The sequence below is a fragment of the Centroberyx gerrardi genome, chromosome 24 (genome assembly GCF_048128805.1).
Source record: "Centroberyx gerrardi isolate f3 chromosome 24, fCenGer3.hap1.cur.20231027, whole genome shotgun sequence".
NCBI classification, from domain to species: domain Eukaryota; kingdom Metazoa; phylum Chordata; class Actinopteri; order Beryciformes; family Berycidae; genus Centroberyx; species Centroberyx gerrardi.
The window spans coordinates 10,472,330-10,496,810 of record NC_136020.1 but is presented as its reverse complement, the minus strand read 5'-3'; the positions used below and the strand labels follow the sequence as shown (position 1 = coordinate 10,496,810).

Sequence of the window (24,481 nt, the reverse complement as noted above, 5' to 3'; positions counted from 1 at the left end):
ACACACACACACACACCACACACACACAATCTCTCAGCAATTGGGTGGGGGCAGATATGGCTGGTTTGGGAATGTCTGAATGTGTGTGTGTGTGTGTGTGTGTGTGTGTATTGTGTGTATGTCCCTGATGCTGCTGGTCTGGGTGGGGGACATTCTCATGATAATTAGGGAACAGCGGGGTGGAGTGGGGGGATTGAGGGGGGGGGCAGCAGGAGTGCAGGGGAGTGTATAGACACAGATGCAGTGGCGGTGTTAGTCAGGGGAATACGCTCATGTACGTGTGTGTGTGTGTGTGTGCGTGTGTCATGACACCAACTTCACTTCCCCGCAGCGTTCCAACCCAAACCTCTCCATCTTCCTCTGTATCCCGCCGTTCCTTCTGTCGACCTCTATCGCTCCTCGCCCTGCTCTAACTCCCCCCATCCCGAGGGGGGCAGCGTCCCACCCTCATGCGCAGCGTGCCGCTCTTGTGGAGGTGCCAAAGCTGGACGAACTCCTCGGGCATGGCGTGGAACCACTTATAGGGCAGGATGTTGTCGTAGTAGTGATGGCTGACCGGCTGCTCGTCCAGGCCCACGGAGAAGGGCCAGAAGCCGTAGGCCGTCACTTCCTCGCACAGCCCCAGGGCCAAGCTGACCAGGAAGAGCCCCGTGGAGAGGCGTTTGGCGTGCACGCCGCGCGCCTTCCAGAATTTTCCCACCGTGCGCAGGAATTCGGGGTTGGCAAAGAGCATGGTGAGGTTGGAGGAGGTGTCTGCCAGGGCGTAATACGCCCGCAGCGACGGGTCGGTGCCAGGCTTCATGGAGAACGCTGGCATGTAGATGTAGCTGGAGCCGTAAACCTTCATGCTGTCCACAAAGGCTTTCCTCGACCACAGAAGGTTCTGGAATCTGAGAGAGAGAGGCAGAGAGAGAGAGAGAGAGAGAGAGAGAGAGAGAGAGAGGGAGAGGGAGAGAGACAGAGAAAGAGAAAGATTGGATAAAGGGAGAGGGTAAGTCATGATTTTGTGGGTTAAGGATTAAGATTAGAGTCCAGAGTTGGTCATGGTCTGCTGACTGGCTGACTGATCAGTGTAGCTGTCTGCTCTGTCTTCCTGTTCTGCCAGTCTATAAAAGGAATGGGTTTCCTGTGTTGTCGGATGTGAACCCTGAAGAAGCACAATGGGTCAGTGTTGTATGGACAAATCCCAACGCACAATCACACAAATGGCTTGGAATCATGCTTTGGGAGATGACACACACACGCAGATATTTTGGCAAATGATTTTGGCCATGTCAGACTGCAGATTCATCTGGGTTAAAGATGTCAGACAAAAAGCTGTTCATACACAACATCTGGCAAACAGCACGGCATGCAGAGAGAGAGAGAAACACTTGTAAAGAGACACGGAGAGAGAAGAGAGAGAGACATTTCCAGATAGGAGGGATAGAAGGGTACACTTGTTTTCAGAAAATCAAGATTTCAGGACTACATCAAATGATTGAATGAAAGAGTGAGGAAAGGCAGAAGTATAAAGGAGGGAAAATAAGTGGCCTGATTTGAGCTTCTAATGTGCTTCTTATTTTATATCCTCATTTACTTTTCTTGTTTTTGTCTCTGTAAAGCACTGGGTAAACCCTGCTTTTACATAAGCACTAGGGACGGGACGATATATCGAAATTCAATATACCGCAATACAAAAATGTGACAATATGTATCGTGGGGCAGAAAAATGCAATATTAGTTACATTTTATTCTGCTGTAGTAATCACAAATGAGATGGCTTGCTTTCATAAGCTCTCCATCAAAATTATTTGCACTTTGTAATGAGATTTTTAAATTGTTGTCTACATTGTAGCAAGTCAATGCCATTGCTAGAACGTTTGGTGGCTCAGAAATAAACACAATTCAGACTTTGTTGTCATTGAACTTTAATTCATTACATAATGTGGTTGCATCAAATCGTTAACCCCATGTAGTGTATCGAATCGTATCATGAGATAAGCATATTGTCCCATCCCAGTTCAGTATATGACCCATGGTGTGTCCCGCACTCTCCCTTTTCACTGTATTTAACGTCCTGCTGTCCTCATCCTCTTGTCACTATGCACTCTCAAACTGTAAGTTATCAATATATCTCTGCGCCAGTGTCACCAAGACAAATTCACTATGCATTTGTTTTACTTGGGAATGAAACTGATGATTCTTACCTTTTCTCTATGATGCTGGGGTTGGCTGTGACCAGATGTGTTCTGGTGCCCACATCCTCCACATACTCCTTAGAAAGTGGTGGAAGGTTACACCTGGTGAACAAAATGCACATGATATAGCATGTGGAGGTATACAACTACACATATATATGCATGTATACACACACACACACACACACACACACACGCGCGTGCGGCTAACCATGCACTGCAACTCTGAAGATTCAAATGATGTCCATGACTGTTTGATTTGCATAGAGTATTCAAACCATTATTCAAATAGCAGTCTGGAAAATTATTCCTCACAACACATCATCTGCAGGCTCTCACTCTGAATACAAAGGATTTATGGGAGCTCATCTCTACAGATGCAGCCACAGTAGAAGAGATGTTGAAGTGGAATTACATCAGGCTATGTAACACCAAGGTTACATGATCACTGTGCTGCTGATTAATCAGGCATTGGGACCTAAAACTGCTATGTCACAGTTTGGCTTAAATCATTAGAGGATGACATCACATTTCCTTATCCGTGCCTGGCATAGCTCACTTTAATGCGGACTGGCTGGTCACTGGCAGGTAGATTTATCTTATTCAAACAATCTGTTCCAGAGTATTTCCCCTTGTTTACTCCAACACAAAATACTGTGTTAACTTTTGGGCTGGGACTCCATAGACTTAACAGAGCTGTTACAGTCTCCCCTTACACTGGTTTACAGTCTCACTCTGTGATTACTTCAACTGCCACAGCCATTTGAGATGATTACAAACACATTTAAAGGGGTGTTTGAATGACAGCAGAAGTAATGAGCATACAGGCTTTTTAAAACCTTCTGATTGCGACTTGTGTGGCAGCGGTTGTGCAACCTAACGTCAAACACTCCCTTCTTTTTTTTATTGTGGGTTGTAATTATTCTCCGTTCCAACCAGATGTGATTCTTCCCATGCGAACTCAATCAGTTCAATGTGATTCTGGAGTCTGTTTTTCAGTCCTATCTCCTTTCATCTAAATCCATGTGCCCATTCTTCCTTCGTAGCTCTTTCCTGGTATTCTCAAAGTTCTGTTTCTCTGAGCTGAGGTTCTAGCTTTCTGCACTTTCCCTCATGCTCAAGATCTAATCACAGCAGATCCGGCTTTAGTTTTAGTTTCTCCCACAAGTGTAGACTTCGCTGTTGGAGTCATTCAGCCTCAAGGCTATATATATCAAGACGGTATAGTTTTCACATTCTCAGGGAGGATCACAGCATCTTCGGGGATGGTTTCCTCCTCTATCAAAGCCGCTACAAATGTCTTTGATAACTTGTTTTGAATGGGATGACACCTTTATCTTATATTCATGAAATTTGAATGATTCTCCTTTTGTGATTTTACCAAAGTCCCAGATGACTTTTTTTTTTTATTATCATTCATTGCATCTCTCATCTCAATGTGTGAGACAAGACATTTTTAATGCTGCGTCGCTCTCTTTTTCTAGTTCATGCCTTTCTCCTTAACTTCTTTTCTTTCCCATTATCTCCGTCTATTTCAATTTTGCTTACTCACGCCTAACCTCCTTTCTCTCTTGCCCTGACTGTGGCCCATTTTTCTCTCTCTCTGTCTCCCTCCTGGCAAGATGCGACACCAGTTCTCATTATCTCTGATGGCTGATGCGCCTTTGGCTGCTCTCTCAGGCCCCAGCGAGGGCGGCACAGCCAAATCACGTTTGGACGGGCAGTGAACCGGTCATACGCATGCACGTATGCACACACACACATACACACACACACACACACACACACACACAGTGTTCCTTGTCCCTCACCGCATGATGAAGTCGGCCTTGTCAATGTCCCGTCCACAGCCGCTGTGCCTCAGGACGCCGCCGTTGCCCACCACCGCACACTTCTTGAGGGGCAGCTGCAGAGGATTGTCCTGGGGAGAGGGGAACATGTTAGCCAAGCTGATGCGTTTGAAGAGGGAAACACACATCCATGCATCCATACACATGCACAAAGTACACAAACACGTGACGCGCAAAAACGCACACACGAATGCACTTACGCACACAAACACACAAAAACATATTCATTTTCTCTCCACTCAGATCCTAAAATTGCGCGCTGGTATATGAGTCATCCTGTGTTCGGCAAAGAGCGGGACCTTGGCCTACTGCTAATATCCCTTCACAGCCCCATGTGCTGACGGACAAACCAGGGAGAATCGAGGGAAATGAAGAGGAGGAGGAGGAGGACAAAAGCAGGTCGAGGTCAGACAGCTTATGAATCAGGTTCCCTTTCTGGTATTTGGTGCATGAAAAGGTTTATTTAGGTGTAGTGAAATTATTTCATTGAACTAGCGAGCACACAGGCACGAGCCCTGAACTCCCACTGTGAGAAAAACAAAGCTGTCCTGCCTACTATGCTCATGCCATCTGGGTCTTGCTAACTTGCTCAAGAGGCTACCAGTCTTTGTTCATGCCTGTTAACATTACAAATTATGAAATCTCACTATGTTTTCCAAGTGGCCAGGCATAATTCAATAAATATGAATGATTTTTTTTTTGCTTCTTTGCTTCGGTGAAAGAATTGATTTGAATGTACCCGCATTCTTTTTTGTCATACAAAAAAAGTGACAAAGATGTAAATAAACAGCTTCTCTTTCTATCTATCTATCTTGCTATTATTCTATCTATCTATCTATCTATCTATCTATCTATCTATCTATCTATCTATCTATCCATTCATCTATCTATCCATCCATCTGCTCTCCCCCTCCCCCATCTTTCTTCTAACATCCGATCCAGGCTCCTACATAACCGTCTCTGTTACATCAGATCCTGTCTGTGCGATCCTGTCTTCTCTCCTGCCTCTGCGCTGTGTTTGTGCTTGGTCTCCCTGTCATCATGTAAATTAAAGTCTAGCCTAGCGCAGCGTTAAAGCCATCACCGAGGACACTGAATTGCGTTGCCTTGTGCAGCAGGAGCCTAATATTCTCCTTTCTGTCAGACTTGGCTGTATTTGAGTCGGAGGCACGGACGAAGCGAGACCCCCGGTGGAAACAATTGTGCTCATTATTCCCCTTGGAGTGCACACGTTTGAGAATATACACACACACACACACACACACACACACACACATACACCTCTACTTGCCCCAGGGTCTCTGCTGGACCGTGACAGGGGGTTGAGTCAGAGAGAACAATACCCTGCTAACAGCACACCGAGCAGGGGGGAACCAGTGAGCCGGGCCAGGGCTAAAACCTGAGCGGGGGGACGCTTATTGCGGTAACACATGGTCAAACTTTAATTCTGGAAACCTAATAATAATCTGATCCAATACCTTTTCTGGACTTCAATTTCTTGACTGGTTTTGCAGATTTCGGTTTGGTTTGTTCAGTATGATGTATGCTGATAGTGGCTAGGCAATAATAAGGCCTTTTCCACCTGTATTAGTCTTCACACTGTCAATATCACAATATGAAAGGACAATGGGTCTACAATAGAATGTGTAGTCATGAGTATCAGGACTGAGCAACAATATTTTCTCATCTCTACCCCCATCACTGCATTTGAATATTCAGTATAATTACTGTACAACTGAAAGGAGAACTAGTTAAGATGAGCATGGGGAAAGAAACAAAGCATCATGGGAAGCTACTGTACAGTACAGTGAACTGTGTATACGGACGCTCTGTTTGAACCATTAGTCTAACCAGTAATTAACAAGCAAAGCCCTAATTGGCACATTCCTTGGCAGGTGCCCAGATATCCGCTGCCAACTGCCTGTCTATGTCCAGGCCTGCAATCACAGCACTGGTAGTGTGTGTGTGTGTGTGTGTGTGTGTGTGTGTGTGTGTAACCCCACCTAACTACTAGTTACCTTCTTTCTCTCTCTCTTTTTTTCTCTCTGTCTTGGTCTTACTCTTTCTCATATGCACACACACACACACACACACACACACACACACACACACACACACACACACACATACGCACACACACACACAAGTGCCCACAAGATAGGCTTGTAGAAAAAGTGCAACCACTAACTGCTAAAAATAAGCCTTGCAAGGGTGAGATGGAGACACACACACACACACACACACACACAATGCAACAGGGTGCCACCGCAACCTTGGACAGGGCAAGGCACAGAGGAAAACACCTACCAGTACATAAACAACCAGTTTATATTTCCATGAAAAAACATTAAAATTCAAGGCAGAAATCTGGAGAGTGACATGGCATAATGTTGGTCTGAACACAAACGAATAGCTAACATTATACAAAATAAATCAATAAAAAAAAACATACTCAGCCTGTGTGTGAAGTGAACATGAAATATTTAACGAACAGTGAGGTCACAACACAGCTTACACACACACACACACACACACCGACACACACTCTCAGAGTGATGTAATGCAACACAAAAGGATGGGTAAAACATGAAGTTAATATGATATTTCTCTGTCTTCTTACTATAATATATGCTATGGATTTAGAACATAAACACTTACATTAGTATTAAAAACTGGGTAACTACTATTTCAGTAAAAAGGTCACTAAATTGTCAGTTTAGCCGGGTTAAACTCACACTACTGTACATATCCACACACACACACACACACACCTCCATACAATGAATGAACATGCCTCTTCTTGCACACAGTTCATGCCTTCAAATTAGGGTAGGGTCAAATGAAATACCGCCCCAGTATGCAAAAAACACTTATGCCATCTTGTCCCATCTTATCCTGTTCCCAAGCACAAACACAAACACCCTCATCTACATGCATGCACACACACACCCCACATGCACAAACACACGCATGGAACCACGTAAAAATAGCCTAACAGCCCTTATCTGGGTATACACACACACACAGACACACACACACACACACAGAGGCATAAACACACTACAGTAGGTCCCTTTTTGTACTACACCGCATCCTCCCTAGGCAAAGCAGAGGGGGGAACGGTAGCTTGGAGCCAATCCAGTTCCAGCTCTCCCTCCAACTTAGCTGGGGGAGAGGGAGGGAGAGGAGGGAGAGGAGGGAGGAGGGATATGGCTTTTTCCATCTCTCCTCCAAACCATTAACACCTCCTCTAGATGGGAAAAGGAGAAATACAACCAACTGCTAATGATCTCCCAGAGTCCGGAGTTCACTTTGTCGGTTGACTCTCGGCTGCTGAAATCGATAGAATTACCCAGAAATGTCATTTAGATGGTGAAAGGCTACTACTGCAATACACTGGGACAAAGAAATACAGTGCAGGGTGCTGTATATTCTTGTTGTGTGATAACCATGGAGAGGGAGTTTAAGGTGAACTGACATGCAGAAGTTGGCATGGCTGACTAGTGTCATGACACAAAATGCAAAACTGGTACACTGACGACTGGAAAATATATGGTTTGTTTAAGACTTGTACCCCATGTGTGTTTATTCTAATGTTTCCCCCTTAGCACCTCTCCATCTATCACTCCTCTCCTTGTGTCTAGAGAAGAGCTGCTCCTAATTCAGTTGTTCTGGGCCGAGTGAAAGCGAAAGACGCAGAAGATATTAAGACAAATAAATGAAAGCGAAAGAGGAGAGTGCGTGGCGTCTCTTTCATTCGTGGATTTTGCAGACGTTTGGGCATCTCATAACAAGTTGCACTGTATCCTGTGCTAATTAGAAGGCAAACACACACACACACACACACACACACACACACACACACAAAATCGCACACTTCTCTCTCATATCCTCATTCTCATCCTATTAGTAACTACCCTCACACTGAGAACAATCTTCCAGTAATCCTTTATCCTCAGAGTGTGTGTGTGTGTGTGTGTGTGTGTGTGTGTGTGTGTATGCTCCAGCACCCCCCCACACACACACCACCCCCATCCTCCATTATGGATCAACTAGGATCCATGTCAAATCCCACAGCCCCCTCAACAGTGTCATATTCCGCTGACTAGGAGAAAATCATTTTCCACCATCTGGTCTTACTTACTTTCATTCATTCAGAGGACATAGCATATTAAAGGGGCTGGGGGTGGGGGTGGGGGGTATGTGGATCTCTGAGCGAAAAATAATCACATAAGTAATTGTATGTATGTGGGTGTAAAAGCGGTTCAAATGGTTTATAATGCAGCCATGGCAGTGTCGAGAACATCACTCTCTTGCTTGTTTGCCAATATGTGATGAGAGGATTGGCACCAAATTCATCTTTGTGTCTCTGGTAGATAACTGTCTGCTGCACATGAACCAGGCTTGTTTAGGGGAATGTAAGTGAGCAACATTAGCCAGAAAGCTAGTTTTTTGTGCTGTTGATTCATAACGGACTTCAGTAATGATGAAGACTGACATTTTGTTTTCACTGATTATGAATTTACACGTCATAGAATGAAAACCAAAACCAACTTTGGATTATTAAAAGGCTAATCCTCATACTTTGGATAACGCTAGTCACCCATGATCACAAACATCATGCATGCTACAGAGCTATCTACCAGAGATGAGTTTGGTGCCAATCCACTCGTCAGTTAATGGGTAAGATGACCAATGAGCCAAACCCCCAAAAAGTCAGTGTAGTCCTTTAACCTGCCTATGACGGATACAAAAATGCATCACAAACACACAAAATGCCTCATGAGCCAAGAATGTCCATACGATCTCAGCTCGCAGCTGAGCATGACAATGTTTACGAGCATGCTGACCATAATTAAGTAAAGAAAATCTCATGAATGGTTTTGATCAATCATCCTTCTGTCTAACACACTATAGTCAATAATTATTACAGTTGCTTGGTGAAGAGTGAGTGAATTTGAGTGACCACAGAGCTTAGTGATTATACTGGTGCTGTGGTTAGCTGCAAATAGGCTATGAGACACATAGACAGACAGAAAGACATGTGTGCCCAGTGGGACCACCGACACTGAGAATGAATGCCCTTGTAGGACTGTAGGGCACTCTGAATAAAAGTGCCCTCAATCGCTATTATTTCATTTATTCTTTTTTTCAGCTTTCTAAAATAAAATCCCACTTGCTGACCTTCTGCAACCTAACAAAATTGCAAAGTCACTGCAATGTAGGTATCACTACTACCATGTGAAAATTACATGATTACAACCTATAATATGTATATGACATATGGAAACTCGCCTTGTTAAAAAAAAAGCGTCCTCAAAATGGCTTACATGCACATACACTGAGAGATACATGCACTGTGTGAGTGCGCGCGTGCACACACGCACACACACACACACACACACACACACACACACACACACACACACACACACACACACACACACCACACACACTCTCTCCCCTCATTGTAGGCCTACCTGTACAAAGAGCGAGTAGGTCTCGTTGTTGACGGTGTGTGAGTGGTAGAACTCTCCATCGTACCACAGCACCTTGCCCATCGGAGAGTTCTCCTTGGTCACGGCAAACATCCTCCGTGGGTCGCAACATTCTGTCAGCAGCTTCCTGTGGACAGAGGAAGTGGGAAGTGAGTCTTTAATTCTGGTCCCCGGCCAGTTTGGCATGTGGCACAAAGGGATGTGTGAGTGGTCATCATCCCCCACACCACATGTGGGGAAACTCTGTGAGCAGTCACTTATTTTTTTAAGCTCAGCATGGACGTTCTATAAGCCAGTCAGGTTCCCACAATGTGGTTTTGGGCCCTTATGAGGGCTTCAGGGGGTCCCCAAGTACAGGAATAGTTAACTTTTATAATTAATTCATTTATATAAGAATGACTAAGAATGACTGTTTTCACTCTCTCCACTGCAATCCCCCCACCTATAGTATAAGTATTAAGTCATATCTAAACATAAAAATCTACTCTCCCTGGGACATAATCATACCAAACAGAGATCTGTGGCTTATCCCTAACATGTTTAGGGGTCCTTGGCATGAAAACGTACGGGAACCCCTGCTCTAAGCAGAACGCAGCATCACATCCGCCCACAGGCAGCGTCCTCTGGTCTGCAAGTGTCACCTTCTGCGCATTATCCTAATCGGCTTTGCCTCGGAGAATTGTCTCTGTGCTCTCTCATATTCTCAAGAGAATGAGATTTAATAACACAAACAAAACTGCCATACTGTAACTAACATGCTCTGGTGATTAGGTCTGCTTTCAGAGCAGTGTCACTGCCCTCATGAAAAACCTGCATAACATTCTTAAAATAATCCTATAGGGACTTCTAGTGTGTCTGTGATGTGCTCAATAGTGAGTTTAGAGTGACCTTTATCTCCTACTATAATATTCCTGTAGAATATTTTAAATATTTATATAGTATCTGTTTAAAATGTATCATAGAATAGTACTTCTTTTTGCAAGGGTGGGGTAGGCCTCTTATGGCATAATAATAATAATAATAATAATAATACATTAAAATGTCATCATTTGTATGACCTCATGCCCACACTGGTTCAGGGACACCAAATGGAAACAAAGGAGATCACAGACCCCCATTTTATAAGATTTTGTCCCAAGAACCCCATCATACAGTACATGTTGATAGAGATGACAAATATACATATTTACATTTCCTTACTGTAGACAGAGAGAGTGGAAATTATAAACAAAACAGCAACTTCTAAACATTCTCTCATGGAGCTAATTTGTAGCAGAGAGTGAAATAATACCAGGCTACTCCTCCTTTCGCCGGGGACCCCCAGGAACCCCCTTGAGGGCCCCTGGGGGTCCCCGGCCCCCACTTTAGGACACACAGCTTTCTGGATTTAAACGCCATTGTGATTCCTACCACCGACCTGTACAAATCGATGCCCGTCTGGTTCTTCTGCCATACTTGACCCTGGCCCAGCACCTCGTCCACTATCTCTTTATCGCTGGGCAGCCTGTAGACGGGGAACACGTAAAACCAACAGAGCACCAGCACACACAGAGCGGCCCACACCGACAGCTTGCCCCGGTAGCATCGCACCAACATCTTTCCCTTGCGTCTCGTCTTTGCGCGGCTCAAAACAACCAGGGAATTCGCATTGAAACCGGTGGCGGTGCGGTAAAACGCAGACTCGGTTCAAAGCAGGTCTCCACTAATACTGGAGAGATAAGACTGCATCCCGTCTCATCCCTTAGACAGGGTGGAGTGTGAATGGAGCTGCAAGGTATTGCCCGGTTGTTTGGCTCAAGCATGCGTCTGGAAATCAGTGTCCTGTTCTGTAGTTCTGCGTTTTTTAGGCTTGCGGGAGAAAAACAGAGGCGCCTATCCTTGCAGCAGCTCGGGGTCCGGGTGCTGGTTATGGTTGCGGGGTTTCGGGCTCTGCAGCCGGGTGCTGCAGGAATCCAGCGCTGTGCTCTCGGTGCATCACCACCATCATGACAGCAGTCTGCCTCGGTGCGGACTGTGAGGGATCTGGCTCTCCCCCCTGGTCTGCCTCTGCACCCCGACCGGGTCCGAAAGGGTTTCTGTGTGCCCGATCCGATCCTACTGGACCCAGCTTCTCCCGCCCTGCTGTCCTCTCCTCCGGTCTCCTCTCCCCTCGTCCTGCAGGCTCTGGTTGGGGGCCGTGGTGCAAGTGCACTGGGCGCAATCCATTCAATCTCCCTCCCCCTCCTCCTCTTCCTCCTCTCGACGCCCCCTCCCCTCTCTCTCACCGAGACAAAGTGCTTCTTGTGCTGCTGAAGCTGCGTCAAGCCTCTCAGAAATAGCCAGAATCAGAGTGGAAGTGTAGCGATGTGGTCTTCAAAATAAAAGCGTAAAATTGGGCACTTATACAGTATAATATGGCATATGGCAAGGCCACTGGAGCCACTGGATCTGGATCAGCCCAATCTACAGCTGTTAGAAACATTAATGGGTTAAAATTGACTTTTTCAAAGTCTGAGATACCAAATTGCCAGCTATATAATCTGTGATGCAGTCTTTCTTTGTCTAGTTTTGGCAGCTAATAATAAGGCAGCAGTGAACATGTCATCCACGAATGATGCAGTGTCCTTCTGGGCCAGTCAAGAACAAATAATGTCTCCTTGTTGACCTGTAATATTAGCGTCCCCTTGGGCCAATTAATGTTTGAAAATGCACAGTGGTGAGATGCATCATGCCCCCAAATTTTGTCAAAATCTGCCCAACGGTGTGTGACTTGCGCAACACATGGACAAGGATGGAAAAGGATGGACTGGAGCAGATCTAGTCCCTGCCCGATTTAATTGTGAGGAATAATAAAGTGTGTAATTACTTTTCTGATCCCCAGTGGGAAATTCTTCTTTAGCTCATTACGGTATACTTGCTGACACGGTTTGAACAGGGGTCCTCCATTTGAAAGACGGCCGCCACCCATATGCCACCCATATGCCACCTTGCGCAGCCATTGGACCTCCACTTATACAGCCTTTATGACAAACTGTGGATTAAAATTGACTTTTTTTTTTTAAGATAGCAAACATCCATCCATTATTTTGAAAATTATGAGTGGAAATCCTGTATTTATTCTAGCTGACTTGACGCTGGTTGCTGCGGAATGCTTGTGGCTCGCTTCCCGCTGAGATCTGCCGCATATGTAATGTACTGCCGCCCCCTACTGGATTTTCTTCGCACTGAATGAAAGAGGTTTTCATGATCGATTGATGGAGACGCTCCCTTTGGTGCTGCTGCTGTGCCGGAGTACCACACCCCGACTCCAAGCACAAGTCCTTTATAATCCCATTTTATTCTAGAAACATATTGCTATTTTCCATGTTTTATACATTGATCCTGTCCCAGAATATTGAGCTATTTGAAGGGCCAATTCTATTCTATTCTATTCTATTCTATTCTATTCTCTGACAGCCGTTGTATGTGTTGAGCTCTGCTGACTTCTTGTGGACAGTCAGAAACACACAGGCTTTATTGTGGTTGCTGTATTTCCCAAAAGCAGTCACATGGTGGAGACAGATATACACAGTGAGGGATATATTTTTTTTTTATCTTGAACTCTCAAACTGTGTGTGTGTGTGTGTGTGTGTGTGTGTGTGTGTGTGTGTGTGTGTGGTTTTCTATTTCTATACTTAAGAACAAATGTCCTCAAAAGTATAGAAAGATGAGGAAATCCAGAGTGAGGATATTTTCCCGGTCCTCACTTTTTTAAGGGACTATTTTAGGGTTCAATTTGGGTTTAGATTTAGGATTAGAATTAGGGTTAGGATTAGGTTAAAGTAAGGGTTAAGGTTAAGGTTAGTTCAGGGTTAGGACTTGGGTTTAGGGTTAAGATTAGAATTAGATTTCAGTTTAGGTTAGGGAAAGGATTAAGGATTAAGGTTTGAAAGGAAGCACTTCTTTTTATCATCCCAGCTGCATTATTTTGTCTTTGGATTTGTCATCCTCCACATTAGCCCACTTGTGGAATAGCTATGTGCCAGTGCAGTTGGATATATATAAGTGCGGGTAGCTGAGACATGCGAGCCACTCCGGACACCTGCCCCCGCTGCACCCCGTTGGGAAACGCTGTGGGCAGGATCAAGGTTAGAACCAGAGGGCAGAAGGATGCCATGGCAGGCTGCAGGGCCGAAGTCATGTGTCAGCTGCTCTGTGTGCCCCGTGTCCCGCAACAGAGGTGCCACTATGAGAGTCTGTACAAGGTCCAAAGAGTGTGAGGAGAGGGGTGATCGTGGTTGGGGTGCAGAGGAACTGAAAGATGGAAAAAACCTAGCTGCATTTTGTAAGATGTTGATCCAACGCTGTGTTCTGATTATAAATAGGCTGCGTACACTGAATGTGCAAAATATTTGGGACATCTTCCTAATATTGAGTTGCAGCCCCTTTCCACATCTCAACTGTCTCAAAGCTTAAAAATCCTTCTCTAACTCGTCTGCTTCTCTTTATCTACATCTCCTCCTTTGTGATTGGCATAGATTTAATAAGGGAATCAATAGGGAAACTGGCTTTTACCTGGATTCACCCCATCAGTGCACTTCATGAAAAGACGAAGTGTCCCTAATGTGTTGCACATTCAGTGTACATACTGTATCTGTCATATAATTAGGTGACATGTCTAATCCATCTGTCACATGATGCAGAGGAGGACTTAAACACCCTGTGGGCCATATCATGAACAAAGTGGTGTCAAGTGATAACACATACTTCAAAGTCAACATCTAGTCACCTTATGGCTTAGTGGGTTGGGTCATGACCGCGGGTTCGAACCCTGTGAGGCCCAGATGGATTATCGCAGACAACTGACAAAACAAACAGGTTTCAAACAACAGGTGAGGATGGACTCAAACCCCTTGCAGATCACACACTGAGAACGAAAGCCTGCCTTAGAAAATACCGTAGCTGTAGGTGATGTCCTCTCTGTCCAGGTTCAGAACATAATTGTTCAGATTTATGACTGCGTAAGGAGACCAATGGGGCAACACATTGAGCTGTCAGCTGCCTATTTATGAATGCAATGACAGTAGAAAGTGCATGGCAAGCAATTCTCCGATACCTAGGCCCGCCTGCGTTTTTATGTGTGTGTGTGTGTAAGTGTGTGTGTGTGTGTGTGTGTGTGTGTGTGTGTGTGTGTGTATGGAGACAGAAGCGGGTTGGGTTGCAGCAGAAATAGCAGTCCCACCTGCTGAGGATCACTGAAAAAAAATGATGACAGAACATTTGTTGTTCTGCCCACCTCTCCCTCCGCTGTTGCTCCCTTTTACTGCCTCTCAGTGTCTCTTTACATCCTGTACCCCTCTGGTCTAATGGGACAGAAAAGGAGATGATGGTATTTGACAATAGTGGGCTAATGTAACTGGAATTTGGGTATTTTATATCTTCGTATATTGATCTGCCAATACACCCCGCAAAAACGTGTGAAGTTGCTTTGGTCTAAAATAAATCAATTAAAAAAAATATTGAAATAGATACTGAAACAGACTCAAACAGACTCAAGTGTTATACATTAAATGGTAAGCTTGTTGAAAGGTGAAAATCCATTCATAACCTGCAATTTATCAGGTAATTTTTGGAGGCCTGTTTTGTAAGAAACACTATTTGAGTTGTCAAATATTTGACACATAATAAAGTGTAATTTGTCAAAAGTTGGAGTGTTAAAGGTCAAGTTGTTATGTTACACATTCCTCCTTGAGGACACGAGATAGGGAACATGAGCCTTGTCACAACCTCCAAAAGAAGTAAAGATATGTTACAAACAGACGAAGTCACTTAAAGTTTTACAAGCTACGTCGTGGCAAACAGATATGCCAGTCATCCAGTTCATGTCACTCTGGTTTCTAATCTCTGAGAAGCCCTATAGTACACTCTCAACAGCTCCACATAAACTCTCCAAGAAGGTGTCCTTGTAGCTAACGCTTGGGTTACCAAAAACATCTTAGCACTCGGATCTGCTTTATTCCAGTGTAAGATAGTGAGAAGAAGAGAAGTTTGATGCTTAGTGATAAGTGCTTTTCAAGAAGTATACGAGTCCTGGTCTAGATTAGCACTCATACTCTGAGATACTTGGTAAACTCAGTCCCACAAGTTGAACACAGACCTTTTAATGAACAAATGAATGAGCAAATGAAAGAATTATCCGTTTCATTCACTGTGTTCTTGCTATATTCATGAATGTAGCAAGGAGCAGGATCAAGGAGCTGTGTGATCTAAGTTGTGACAGCAGAGTTATCTGTGTGTATGAGGTTTTCTCACTACATCAACCACTGTCACGATGAATCTTTCAAATTGACTCCCAAGGAAATGAACACCCAAGTAAGAGGTTATCACTCCTTGTCACTGGAACTTCCCTCTCTCTTCCCTCCTCATCTGGACTGATAATGTCTCCTCTCTCCTGCTCTTGCTCGCCATCCTTCCTCTTGTCTTTCACTGAAGGATGAATCCTGAGTGGTTTTTCCCTCAAGAACCAGTGGAACCTCTTCAGTCTGCTTTACTGTTGCTTTGGAGCGTTTTTCTCCTTCTCCTCACCCCCCTCTTCCTCCTCCTTGTCCTCATCATCATCCTCACCATCTGTCTGCTGTTCTTCATTGAATGAAATTATATATCTGTTGAAATCAGTTATTAGATACACTTTTTATTTACCAAAGAGAGACTGTTGACTTACTTCGACAATTCACTGTACCATCCTGTATGCTATATCACTATAATGTCTTAATTATAACCTTCTAAAAAAATGGAGCCAGGATGTCATACAGGCACAAACTCTCTGTGGCTTTCTGGGGTTGGGGCCAACATAACCATGGCAACCTCTATTTTGATCATAATCACTGTGATTACTACAGATCAAATGCTGTAGGAGGTTAATTCCTATTATCTAACCGTGATAATATCATACTACACATATCCCCGTAATAAATCACGGCGCTAATGACAGGAACCGGCAGCAATTGCATGTCTGGCATTCAAGACCATCCAGATTTATGGTCTGTGATTAACCTCTGTACATGATGACACGTCAAACTAAATACCCAGAAATGCTCAGAAAAAACAGAAAATATGCCAACATGTGGTACTGAACCTGTATGTTGACAGTGTTATTAAAGAGCAGTTCAATAGGAATGCAGCCTCACCTATTCTTGGAATATGCTTCTGTGCTTTTGCTATTCATGAGGGCTTAGTGTGTGTATGTGCTCATCAATTGCATCTTCACTTAAAGAATGAACCCTGTGTCCTCTTCTTGCTCATTAATGTAACTGTACTACAAGTTTAGTTTAGATGACAAACTCCTTACATTACTAGCTGTGAAAGTAGATACAGTGATGTCTCTGCTAGTATTTTTTTCTACTGTTCCAAGTGGGACCGATGAGATTATGTCCGACAACAAAAGGCAATATCTGGACAATACCATTAAGGTAATACTCATGATTTATTATTACGCTTCCCCAGTGTTGTCACAATGTCAGGGGAGGTGATATGTCATGCTTGGGCTCATGCCAGCGCATTCTTGGGGCCAGACGCTATATCTGCTGTCCACTCTCTGCTGCCCGGCTCACATAAAAGCCTCCCATTGTCTTCAGCCTCCGTTGTTTGACTCTCCACAACTCTACAGACACCCATTTACAGGTAACACAAGAAACTCAGGGAGGGGATTGGAGTGTTTGGGAAATGATTTTTATCATTTCAGTCATTCTCCTTAGTTTTTTAAAGTATTTTGCAGCATTTTTCTTTGTTGTATTTGAAATGATTTCAGTTTGGACTGGTCAGGTAAAGATTTTCATTGTTATATGGATATACAAATTTAGATATTTTTCTTCCCTCCAAGGTTTCAAAATAGCTGATGAGAAATTACTTTTATCAGAGACAATAGGCCTGCTTAATATCAATGACAATAGTGTTTGGTAAAAGCTATGTTTGTCAATGTATTAATATCAGATTATTTTTGAAGTACTTCAACCAAATGAGAGGACCTATTCTCTTGAGACGACAAATAAGACACTTGTGACTACAGCTGTCTGGAATGTGCCCGTTTTGTTGGATATAGATCTTGTTGTAATGCACTAACAATTCTGTTGAGCTGCCATTAGTCATATTGTGCTAAAAGTGCTGTGATGCTGAATGTAGGGAAGGGACTTGCTCCTGTTGTGTCCTTGCTTTAATCCTCATGTCACTGATGTTGAAGGCTGCGCACTATGCAGGACCTCGATGGGTCGTATTACATTGTGGCCCAGTGGGGTGAAGTATTACCCCTAAACTGTACTAATACACACCTCTGTTTGTCTTGTCTGTTACTTGTGTTCGTGAACACAATACTTGCAGTGAGGTAAGAAAAGTCTTGATATTCTCTGTATCTCAGTGCTGCTGTCATGGTTCATTTGTGATGTAGCATTTTTGTGATTTGGTTGGACTTGATTGGAGGAAAGCTGCATATTCAGTTCTTTGACATCAACACTCTTATGTCCTCATATTAAAAACTCACTCCCTGTGTCCTCATTTGTCCCCATTGCAGGAGAGTGACACGCCAAGACCAATGAATCCCAAGACGGATAAGGTGAGCCTGCTATATTCTACAGTGTTAATCCACCACATATCGAGAAGGGACACGCACATGGCATCAGCAGGGCAAAGGCCTGGCACACCGGGCAGCGGCTGGCACTTCACGGTTATCTGTCATAGGTGTTATCAGCCGAGGGTCTGCATCACTGAGAGCTTTCCCCTTGACTTCATCCTAATAATAAAGCCTTATCTTTATTGGGGGCTGGAGTAAGTGCCACTGAGCTGGACACTCAAAGGTCTTCTCAAGTGGTTTTCCATACATGTTTAATGTATCGTAACAGCTGACAAAATATTCTGTTATCTGTTCTGTATTTTAATAGCTGCTGCCACTTTACAAACCTGAAAAACCTCAGCAACTATTTGCTTAATGATGCATGCAGTTGATCTATAATGGTACATTGTCTTGAGCCTATATTCACAAATATCTTTTCCCACAGCCGAAGTCGAAGATCTCGGCTTCTCGCAAGCTCTCCCTCAAAGTGAGTAGTTGTGATACATTGTACATTATACAGTATATTGTGATACATATTGTAGAGCCAATGCATCGTTTTGCCATACATTGAAATAAAAAGGATATTCACAAACTCATGACAATGCCTCTAATTCTCTATAGAGCAAGTTCTCCAAAGCAAACTGACTAGACTGTGGTGCATTTCCTCTGATTGTCCTGCCCAGTTTTGATGGACGTCTGTTTTATCCAATCAGATCCTGCTCCTCACCAGAGCTTGTGAGGATTTGGAGAGGGAGACGCAGGAGAGGGATGAAGAGAAAGTGCGCTACCTAGGAGAGAAGTTGCCCCCTTTGCAACTATCTGGAATGTCACTGGATGAGCTACAAGTAAGTGTCAGGGCGTAGTCAACCAGGGGAAAACTGTTCATGAGTGCAATTTTCTACTGATCTGTAACAAGACAAATGAGCATTTTGTGAACACTGTGCTTTAAATCTGCTTTCCCCTCAGAATCTATGCAAGCAGCTTCATGCAAAAATTGATGTTGTGGATGAGGAGAGATATGACTGTGAATCCAAAGTGTGCAAACACAACAAAGACGTAAGTTCCTCTGAGCAACAAGATGTTCTCGTCCCGGACCAAGCACACCTAGCATTATTACTCTGATCTTGCACAGTTCAGTCAATATTTTTTAATTCAAACAACTCTCTTCTTTAGCTTGGAACCAGAGATCAAAGACTCAAGAACAAAGACTTTATGGACTCCAACATGAGTCATATTTCATAGCTGTGCTAACAGTTCAAAACAAGAAAGTGTGCCCATATCCATGAAAAAAATCACCCCAGTACTCCACAAGTTTCCACAAGTTTGATTTCCCATTGAGCAGCTCCATAAATTATCTCAGCAATACAGACTACAGTCCTGGTTATCATGTTTCTAGCTTTAAGAGGCTTCTTCATTAAAAAAGATTGAACTTCCCAAAAGCATGAGAATGAGGTGAATTTTGTTGCAGGAATTTGTCTCTGTTTGTTTCAGATATGTCCTCAAGCATGTCATATTTGTTTTAGATCCATGAGCTGAAGCTGAAGATACAGGACCTTGGTGGCAAGTTCAAAAAGCCTGCGCTGAGGAAGGTGAGGGTGTCGGCGGATGAGATGATGAGAGCGCTCCTGGGCTCCAAACACAAGGGCTCCATGGACCTCAGAGCCAACCTCAAGTCTGTAAAGAAGGAGGACGTCAAACAAGACAAGGTACAAGACCAAACCTCTAGTCTGACTGTCAATCTGATGGTTCCCCTAACATTTGCAGTGTGTTGAAATGTTAATTATGCATTTTTACCACATTAAAATGAACTGGAAGCATAAAAGAGTGTGCACTCTGCTCAGCACCCTGCCTTACTTTAGATATTATTTAGCATTTCCTCTTTATTTTTGCTTCAGAACAGCTGCCATTCCACCTAATCTAGGTCACAAAAAAGTTAACCATGTACTGTAAGTGAAAACTACAGCACAATCTGAATGATACCCATGTAGAAAATGAGGCAGGTGATTCTGCAATACTATTTTTCGTCATCACCAAGGTTTTTCGCTGGATTCAATTGCTATGCCTCACTGTGTTTACTGTTTGTCTTTCTTTTCCTGTCTGGTTCATCTGTCACATCTCAACCCTACAGGTGCTTACCTCTGAAGTGGGTGACTGGCGTAAGAATGTGGAGGCCATGTCAGGCATGGAGGGCCGCAAGAAGATGTTCGATGCAGCCGGCGGCGGACAGTGAGACAGTCTGTGAGGAGCGGCGCACAGGATGAAGCTGAGGAGGAACAGGGAAAGGGATGAGGAGGTTGTCTAGACAGAAATATGGAAAAATTATCTTAAGGCCAATAGGCTTGAACCATTGTAACGTGGCCATAATGCATAGGAATTGAGCATAAGCGTGAACATGGAGGTCATAAGCATGTATAAGCCTCAGTACATCAGCAATGCCTCCATTTCTGTGCAATGACTAAAAAGCACTTCAAGAAAAGAGCAGGGTGAGTAGTAACTCGTTGTTATTTATTACCGAAGAAACTGTTTTGTTATGACATCTGTAGACAATTAGAATGGAAATAAATGGACAGATATTCTTCCAGTCGTTGCCGTGTCCTATCAGTATTCGGCTTCATCATGTTTCATTTCACTGGCACCCGCGAGGACGGAAAGCAGCTTAGCCGATGATGGATTAAAGAAGACAGATGAAAAGACAAGGGAGGGGGGGCGTGACAGGTGTTGCCTACCTAAATTCAACTTCATAATGCTTAAATAGATGGTGCAGACACATCCATAAAAGGAGAGAAAAAACAATGTAAATTGAAACTGCAAGTCACAAATGATGATAAAGCCTCCATTCTTCATATTTTAGATTGGACATACCAACTTTTTATGATGAAAAACAAAGTTTAGAAATTTTGAATAAAAAAACATATTGAGCTGATTGAATCGAAATTAACCTTCACTCTTAACTGCCAAGGTAGTGTTTTGGTCATCATAATTATGTGTTCTGTTCATTTTTCAAACTTCGAGAAATAACAAGTGGAGCTTTGGAAACAGAGGGAAACTTGACTTTTGTTTTGTCAGCCTGTAGAGGAAATGCCTCTTGATGAGTTCGAGAGCATTTTGATGATAGGACAAACTGAGGGAGACATGACTTTTCAGCAGATGGTGAATCTTAAACTCTGGCACTGCCACACACACACACACACACACTCACCGTGGGCACCGTATTTTTAGCTGTGTTATTCTCCATAATTCCTAACCTTGGAAAGCAACACTTGAGCTGTATAGCACGTCCTGCTGGCATTGTTGTCCCGCGCATTGCATGCATGTGTGTGCGCTTCTGTGTGTGTGTCAGTGGGTTGACTAGCTGTTGTCACCCAGCCATTGTTATTTGAAGTATGAAAGTCATACCAAATGCCAACAATAGCCTGAAGACCACTGGAAATTCAGTTCAATGGCATGTTGCGTGGGTTGGTAGGCTGATTGGGGCGGTGAGAGTAAAGAGAGGGAGTGTTGACAGTTTCATGTCACTCAGTTTTATTAAGTGTCTCCTCACAGCAGGCCAACTGAGGATCCCAGGACAAAAATATCTCCAATTAAAAAAATGAACATCTTAAAAATAGTGTGTGCAAATATGGAGTTTGTGTATTTACTGTGTGGGTTTGAATGCACTTGTGTGTAGAGGGGTCTTTCACAGTTGACACATATCTTTCTGGTGTGTGAAAGTCCACTTAGACACACACACACACACCCATATGCACACGCACACACATACACACACACACACACACACACACACATTGTGCAGGAAAACGATGGCAGCGGATTGTGCGATCCAGCTCAAGTGTTGCTCTCCAAGGTTAGGAATTAATCTGATGAAAAGTCCCATCCTTCTCAGTGTTTCCTATCATCGACCTGCACCTGGATCCTAGAACACCTGCGTGTGCGTTGTGTGCGTTTGTGTGTATTTGTGTGCGTATGCTGACATTCCTGTTCATGTTGATAAGCTGATATATAATAGCTCGTCTGCCCTTGCACCAACCCTTAGGAAGTTGATAACTGGAAAAGCCAACACAGGCCTCGATGTACGTTATAGCTATAAATAGGCATTGATGAGAGCGTCCTTCACATAGTGCAAATATTCCAGATGTGCTATCCTGAAGAGTCGTGTCAACACCACATGAGGCTGGCTGTTAAATACAAAGGTCATGAGGCTGGAATCTTGTGTGAAATTTCTTGAGGTGACGAACACATACCAGTCTGAGTCAGTGAGCCTAAACTGAAAAACACTTGCAACATTGGTGAAAAGTGTGAATAGCGTCAAAGCCATTGTTTTTATCGCTCATGGGATGCAACACACTGTGCTCTAATTGCACTTTATTCTCCATGCCACTTGGTGGCAGTCAACAATCGCACTACCTACTACTGTGAATACTAAAAAGGTAAGTATAAAGTGGATGGACTTTGGAAATTCAGCAGAAGGTCAGAAACTAGTGTTTTATAATTTGTTTTCAATATTAAAATTCTCATTTTAATTCTATTCATCTTTTAATATTAACTATCCAAATTTAAAATGGCTTAAAGGAATGTGTTTTTTTTTTCTTTTTCAATGAAGTTTCAATGAAACTTGAGTGCGAGAAAGAACTAATGCCCACTGTACAAGTTGACAATTCTTAGATTAGGATTTTGTATTTTATTTATTTATTTTGTAGAAAAAAAGAATCGTTTCAGCTCAGTCATATTCAAAATTAACAAAGATGAATACAATTTTTCCTCATCACTCTCAATGGCTGGCACAGCGGAGGATCTATGTGTCACACTCTAATCACCATAGAAACTGCACTGGTAAAGTCAGACCTTGACTTTATGAATACTCAGTGTACGAGGGAGAAAGAACATTACAATTACCTTTTTTGCACACAAACCAGTGCAATAAAAAAGTTTTGTAGTTTGGACATGGTTACTGTATTCATGAGAGCAAGTGGCAGATATGAATTTAAGTTACTTGACTGAATGTAGAGAGGCAGATAGATACAATGAGAGACAGAAGCCACATGTAAACTACAGCTAAAGTTAGCTGTGACAGACTGCATCTGTCTCTCCCTCCCTCCATCTCTTTCTGTCTGTTTCTGTCTTCCTCCATCTCTATCCATCTCTCTCTCTATCCCTCCCTCCCTCCCCTCTTTCTCTCTCTGTCTGTGATCTTACACCTCTAGTTCCTCTCGGTTAGAGGAAAAGAAGCCAGATTTCCACAGCGGTGTAAGAGGGAATAAGCGGAGCCTGACAATAAACAATTACTGCTGTGGCCCTAAGGAGTGCTAGTTCATTTCACCCATGGAATCACCCAAAGGAAGAGAAAAAGGAGAGAGTTAGTCTGCAAAGAAAACACTAAAGCGGATTACAGTGTTTGCTGTGTGTGTGTGTGTGTGTGTGTGTATGTGTGGCCTGATGATAAGTATGATTGATGTCATTAATCTTTGATATATGAGTAGTGTATTAGTCGTGTATATTGCTGTGGGGGCTTGGGGTATAAAGACAATATTGGAATATACTTGAAAGCAGCGTAGGGAGGCCTAGTGGTTAGACGTGTCTCCTGTCAAAGTGTCCTTCAGCAAGACAGTGAACACTGTAGCTGCTCACTCTGGTTTAACTCACAATGAAGTGGCAATTTGAGAGCAGCTCGCCTCTGTAATTTGACGTATTTCTGGTTGAAACCGGATGTCGGGGCAGGACATAACATGGGAAGAGATCAGTCAAGAGTGTCCGACAGTGTAAAGTGTCCGACAGTGTAAACTGATGGAAGAGCAGTATCTGTTAGGGAGAGAGAGGCAGTTTTATATGAGATGATGGGATTGTTCAGAAATCTGTGATAGTGTTATTAGTTGGAGTTTTGTTGTATGCCGACTGGTACACCATGAAGGAACCAATAAAAAAGCCCTGGAAAATAAAATAATATTTTCCAGGGTGTAAAATAATGGGGTTTTTTTGGCACATTTTGTTCGGCATGTATTGTTGAATAGGTGCATATTATGACTTGGGAAATTACCTAACAAGGTGAAGACGTCGTTTTTCATTTAGCACCGGCTGGATGTCTAAATTGTAAACTGCAGTGCTGTGCTCCTGTCAGGAAGCCTGGGGGAGGGAGGATATCTGTATGCCACAGAGGAGCGCAGTGTAACATTTAAACAGCTGTGACAGTAGCTGCCAAAAGTGCAAAGACATTGATGTATATATTTATTTTCCAGCCTTTCATTTCCCAGGGGAGGAGTTTGTTCAAGATGCATGTTCTTTATGCTATTCATAGTCACAGTTACACACCGCTGCCCAGCACAAACACAGTCGTACTGTTGGCCAGTGGGCAACTCCATGGGAGAGATTTATTCATTTACTTCTCCCATTCCTCATTTC

General features: G+C 43.4%; 2 protein-coding genes across 3 annotated transcripts; one reads left to right on the top strand and one right to left on the bottom strand.

Moving 5' to 3' along the window:
- Positions 1-409: 409 nt before the first annotated feature.
- On the bottom strand, positions 410-11,671 carry st8sia1 (ST8 alpha-N-acetyl-neuraminide alpha-2,8-sialyltransferase 1). 2 transcript variants are annotated; one of them, XM_071905719.2, is made up of 5 exons: positions 10,942-11,671; positions 9,511-9,651; positions 3,992-4,101; positions 2,190-2,282; positions 410-890 (listed from the first exon to the last, which is right to left on the bottom strand). In XM_071905719.2, exons 1-5 carry the CDS (start codon positions 11,122-11,124, stop codon positions 410-412), a joined length of 1,008 nt encoding a protein of 335 aa, XP_071761820.1. In that variant the 5' UTR covers positions 11,125-11,671. The 2 variants fall into 2 exon arrangements, with proteins under 2 accessions (XP_071761820.1, XP_071761818.1); XM_071905717.2 differs by having other exon boundaries at positions 9,511-9,655; positions 10,946-11,671.
- A 6,171-nt stretch (positions 11,672-17,842) lies between these two features.
- On the top strand, positions 17,843-21,013 carry LOC139916647 (troponin I, slow skeletal muscle-like). The gene is made up of 7 exons (XM_071905584.2): positions 17,843-17,863; positions 18,050-18,091; positions 18,534-18,575; positions 18,802-18,933; positions 19,055-19,144; positions 19,612-19,794; positions 20,217-21,013. Exons 2-7 carry the CDS (start codon positions 18,071-18,073, stop codon positions 20,316-20,318), a joined length of 570 nt encoding a protein of 189 aa, XP_071761685.1. The 5' UTR covers positions 17,843-17,863; positions 18,050-18,070; the 3' UTR covers positions 20,319-21,013.
- The last annotated feature ends 3,468 nt before the right edge of the window (positions 21,014-24,481 follow it).

Excerpts from the sequence above, each read along its gene's own strand:
- st8sia1 (XM_071905719.2), bottom strand. The coding sequence starts at position 11,124 with ATGTTGGTGCGATGCTACCGGGGCAAGCTGTCGGTGTGGGCCGCTCTG. Across the intron at positions 9,652-10,941 it reads GCATCGATTTGTACAGGTCG|CTGCTGACAGAATGTTGCGA; the intron begins GTGGTAGGAATC and ends GTCCACAGGAAG. Across the intron at positions 2,283-3,991 it reads AAGGCCGACTTCATCATGCG|GTGTAACCTTCCACCACTTT; the intron begins GTGAGGGACAAG and ends TTTGTTCACCAG.
- LOC139916647 (XM_071905584.2), top strand. The coding sequence starts at position 18,071 with ATGAATCCCAAGACGGATAAG. Across the intron at positions 18,092-18,533 it reads TGAATCCCAAGACGGATAAG|CCGAAGTCGAAGATCTCGGC; the intron begins GTGAGCCTGCTA and ends CTTTTCCCACAG. Across the intron at positions 19,795-20,216 it reads AGGACGTCAAACAAGACAAG|GTGCTTACCTCTGAAGTGGG; the intron begins GTACAAGACCAA and ends TCAACCCTACAG.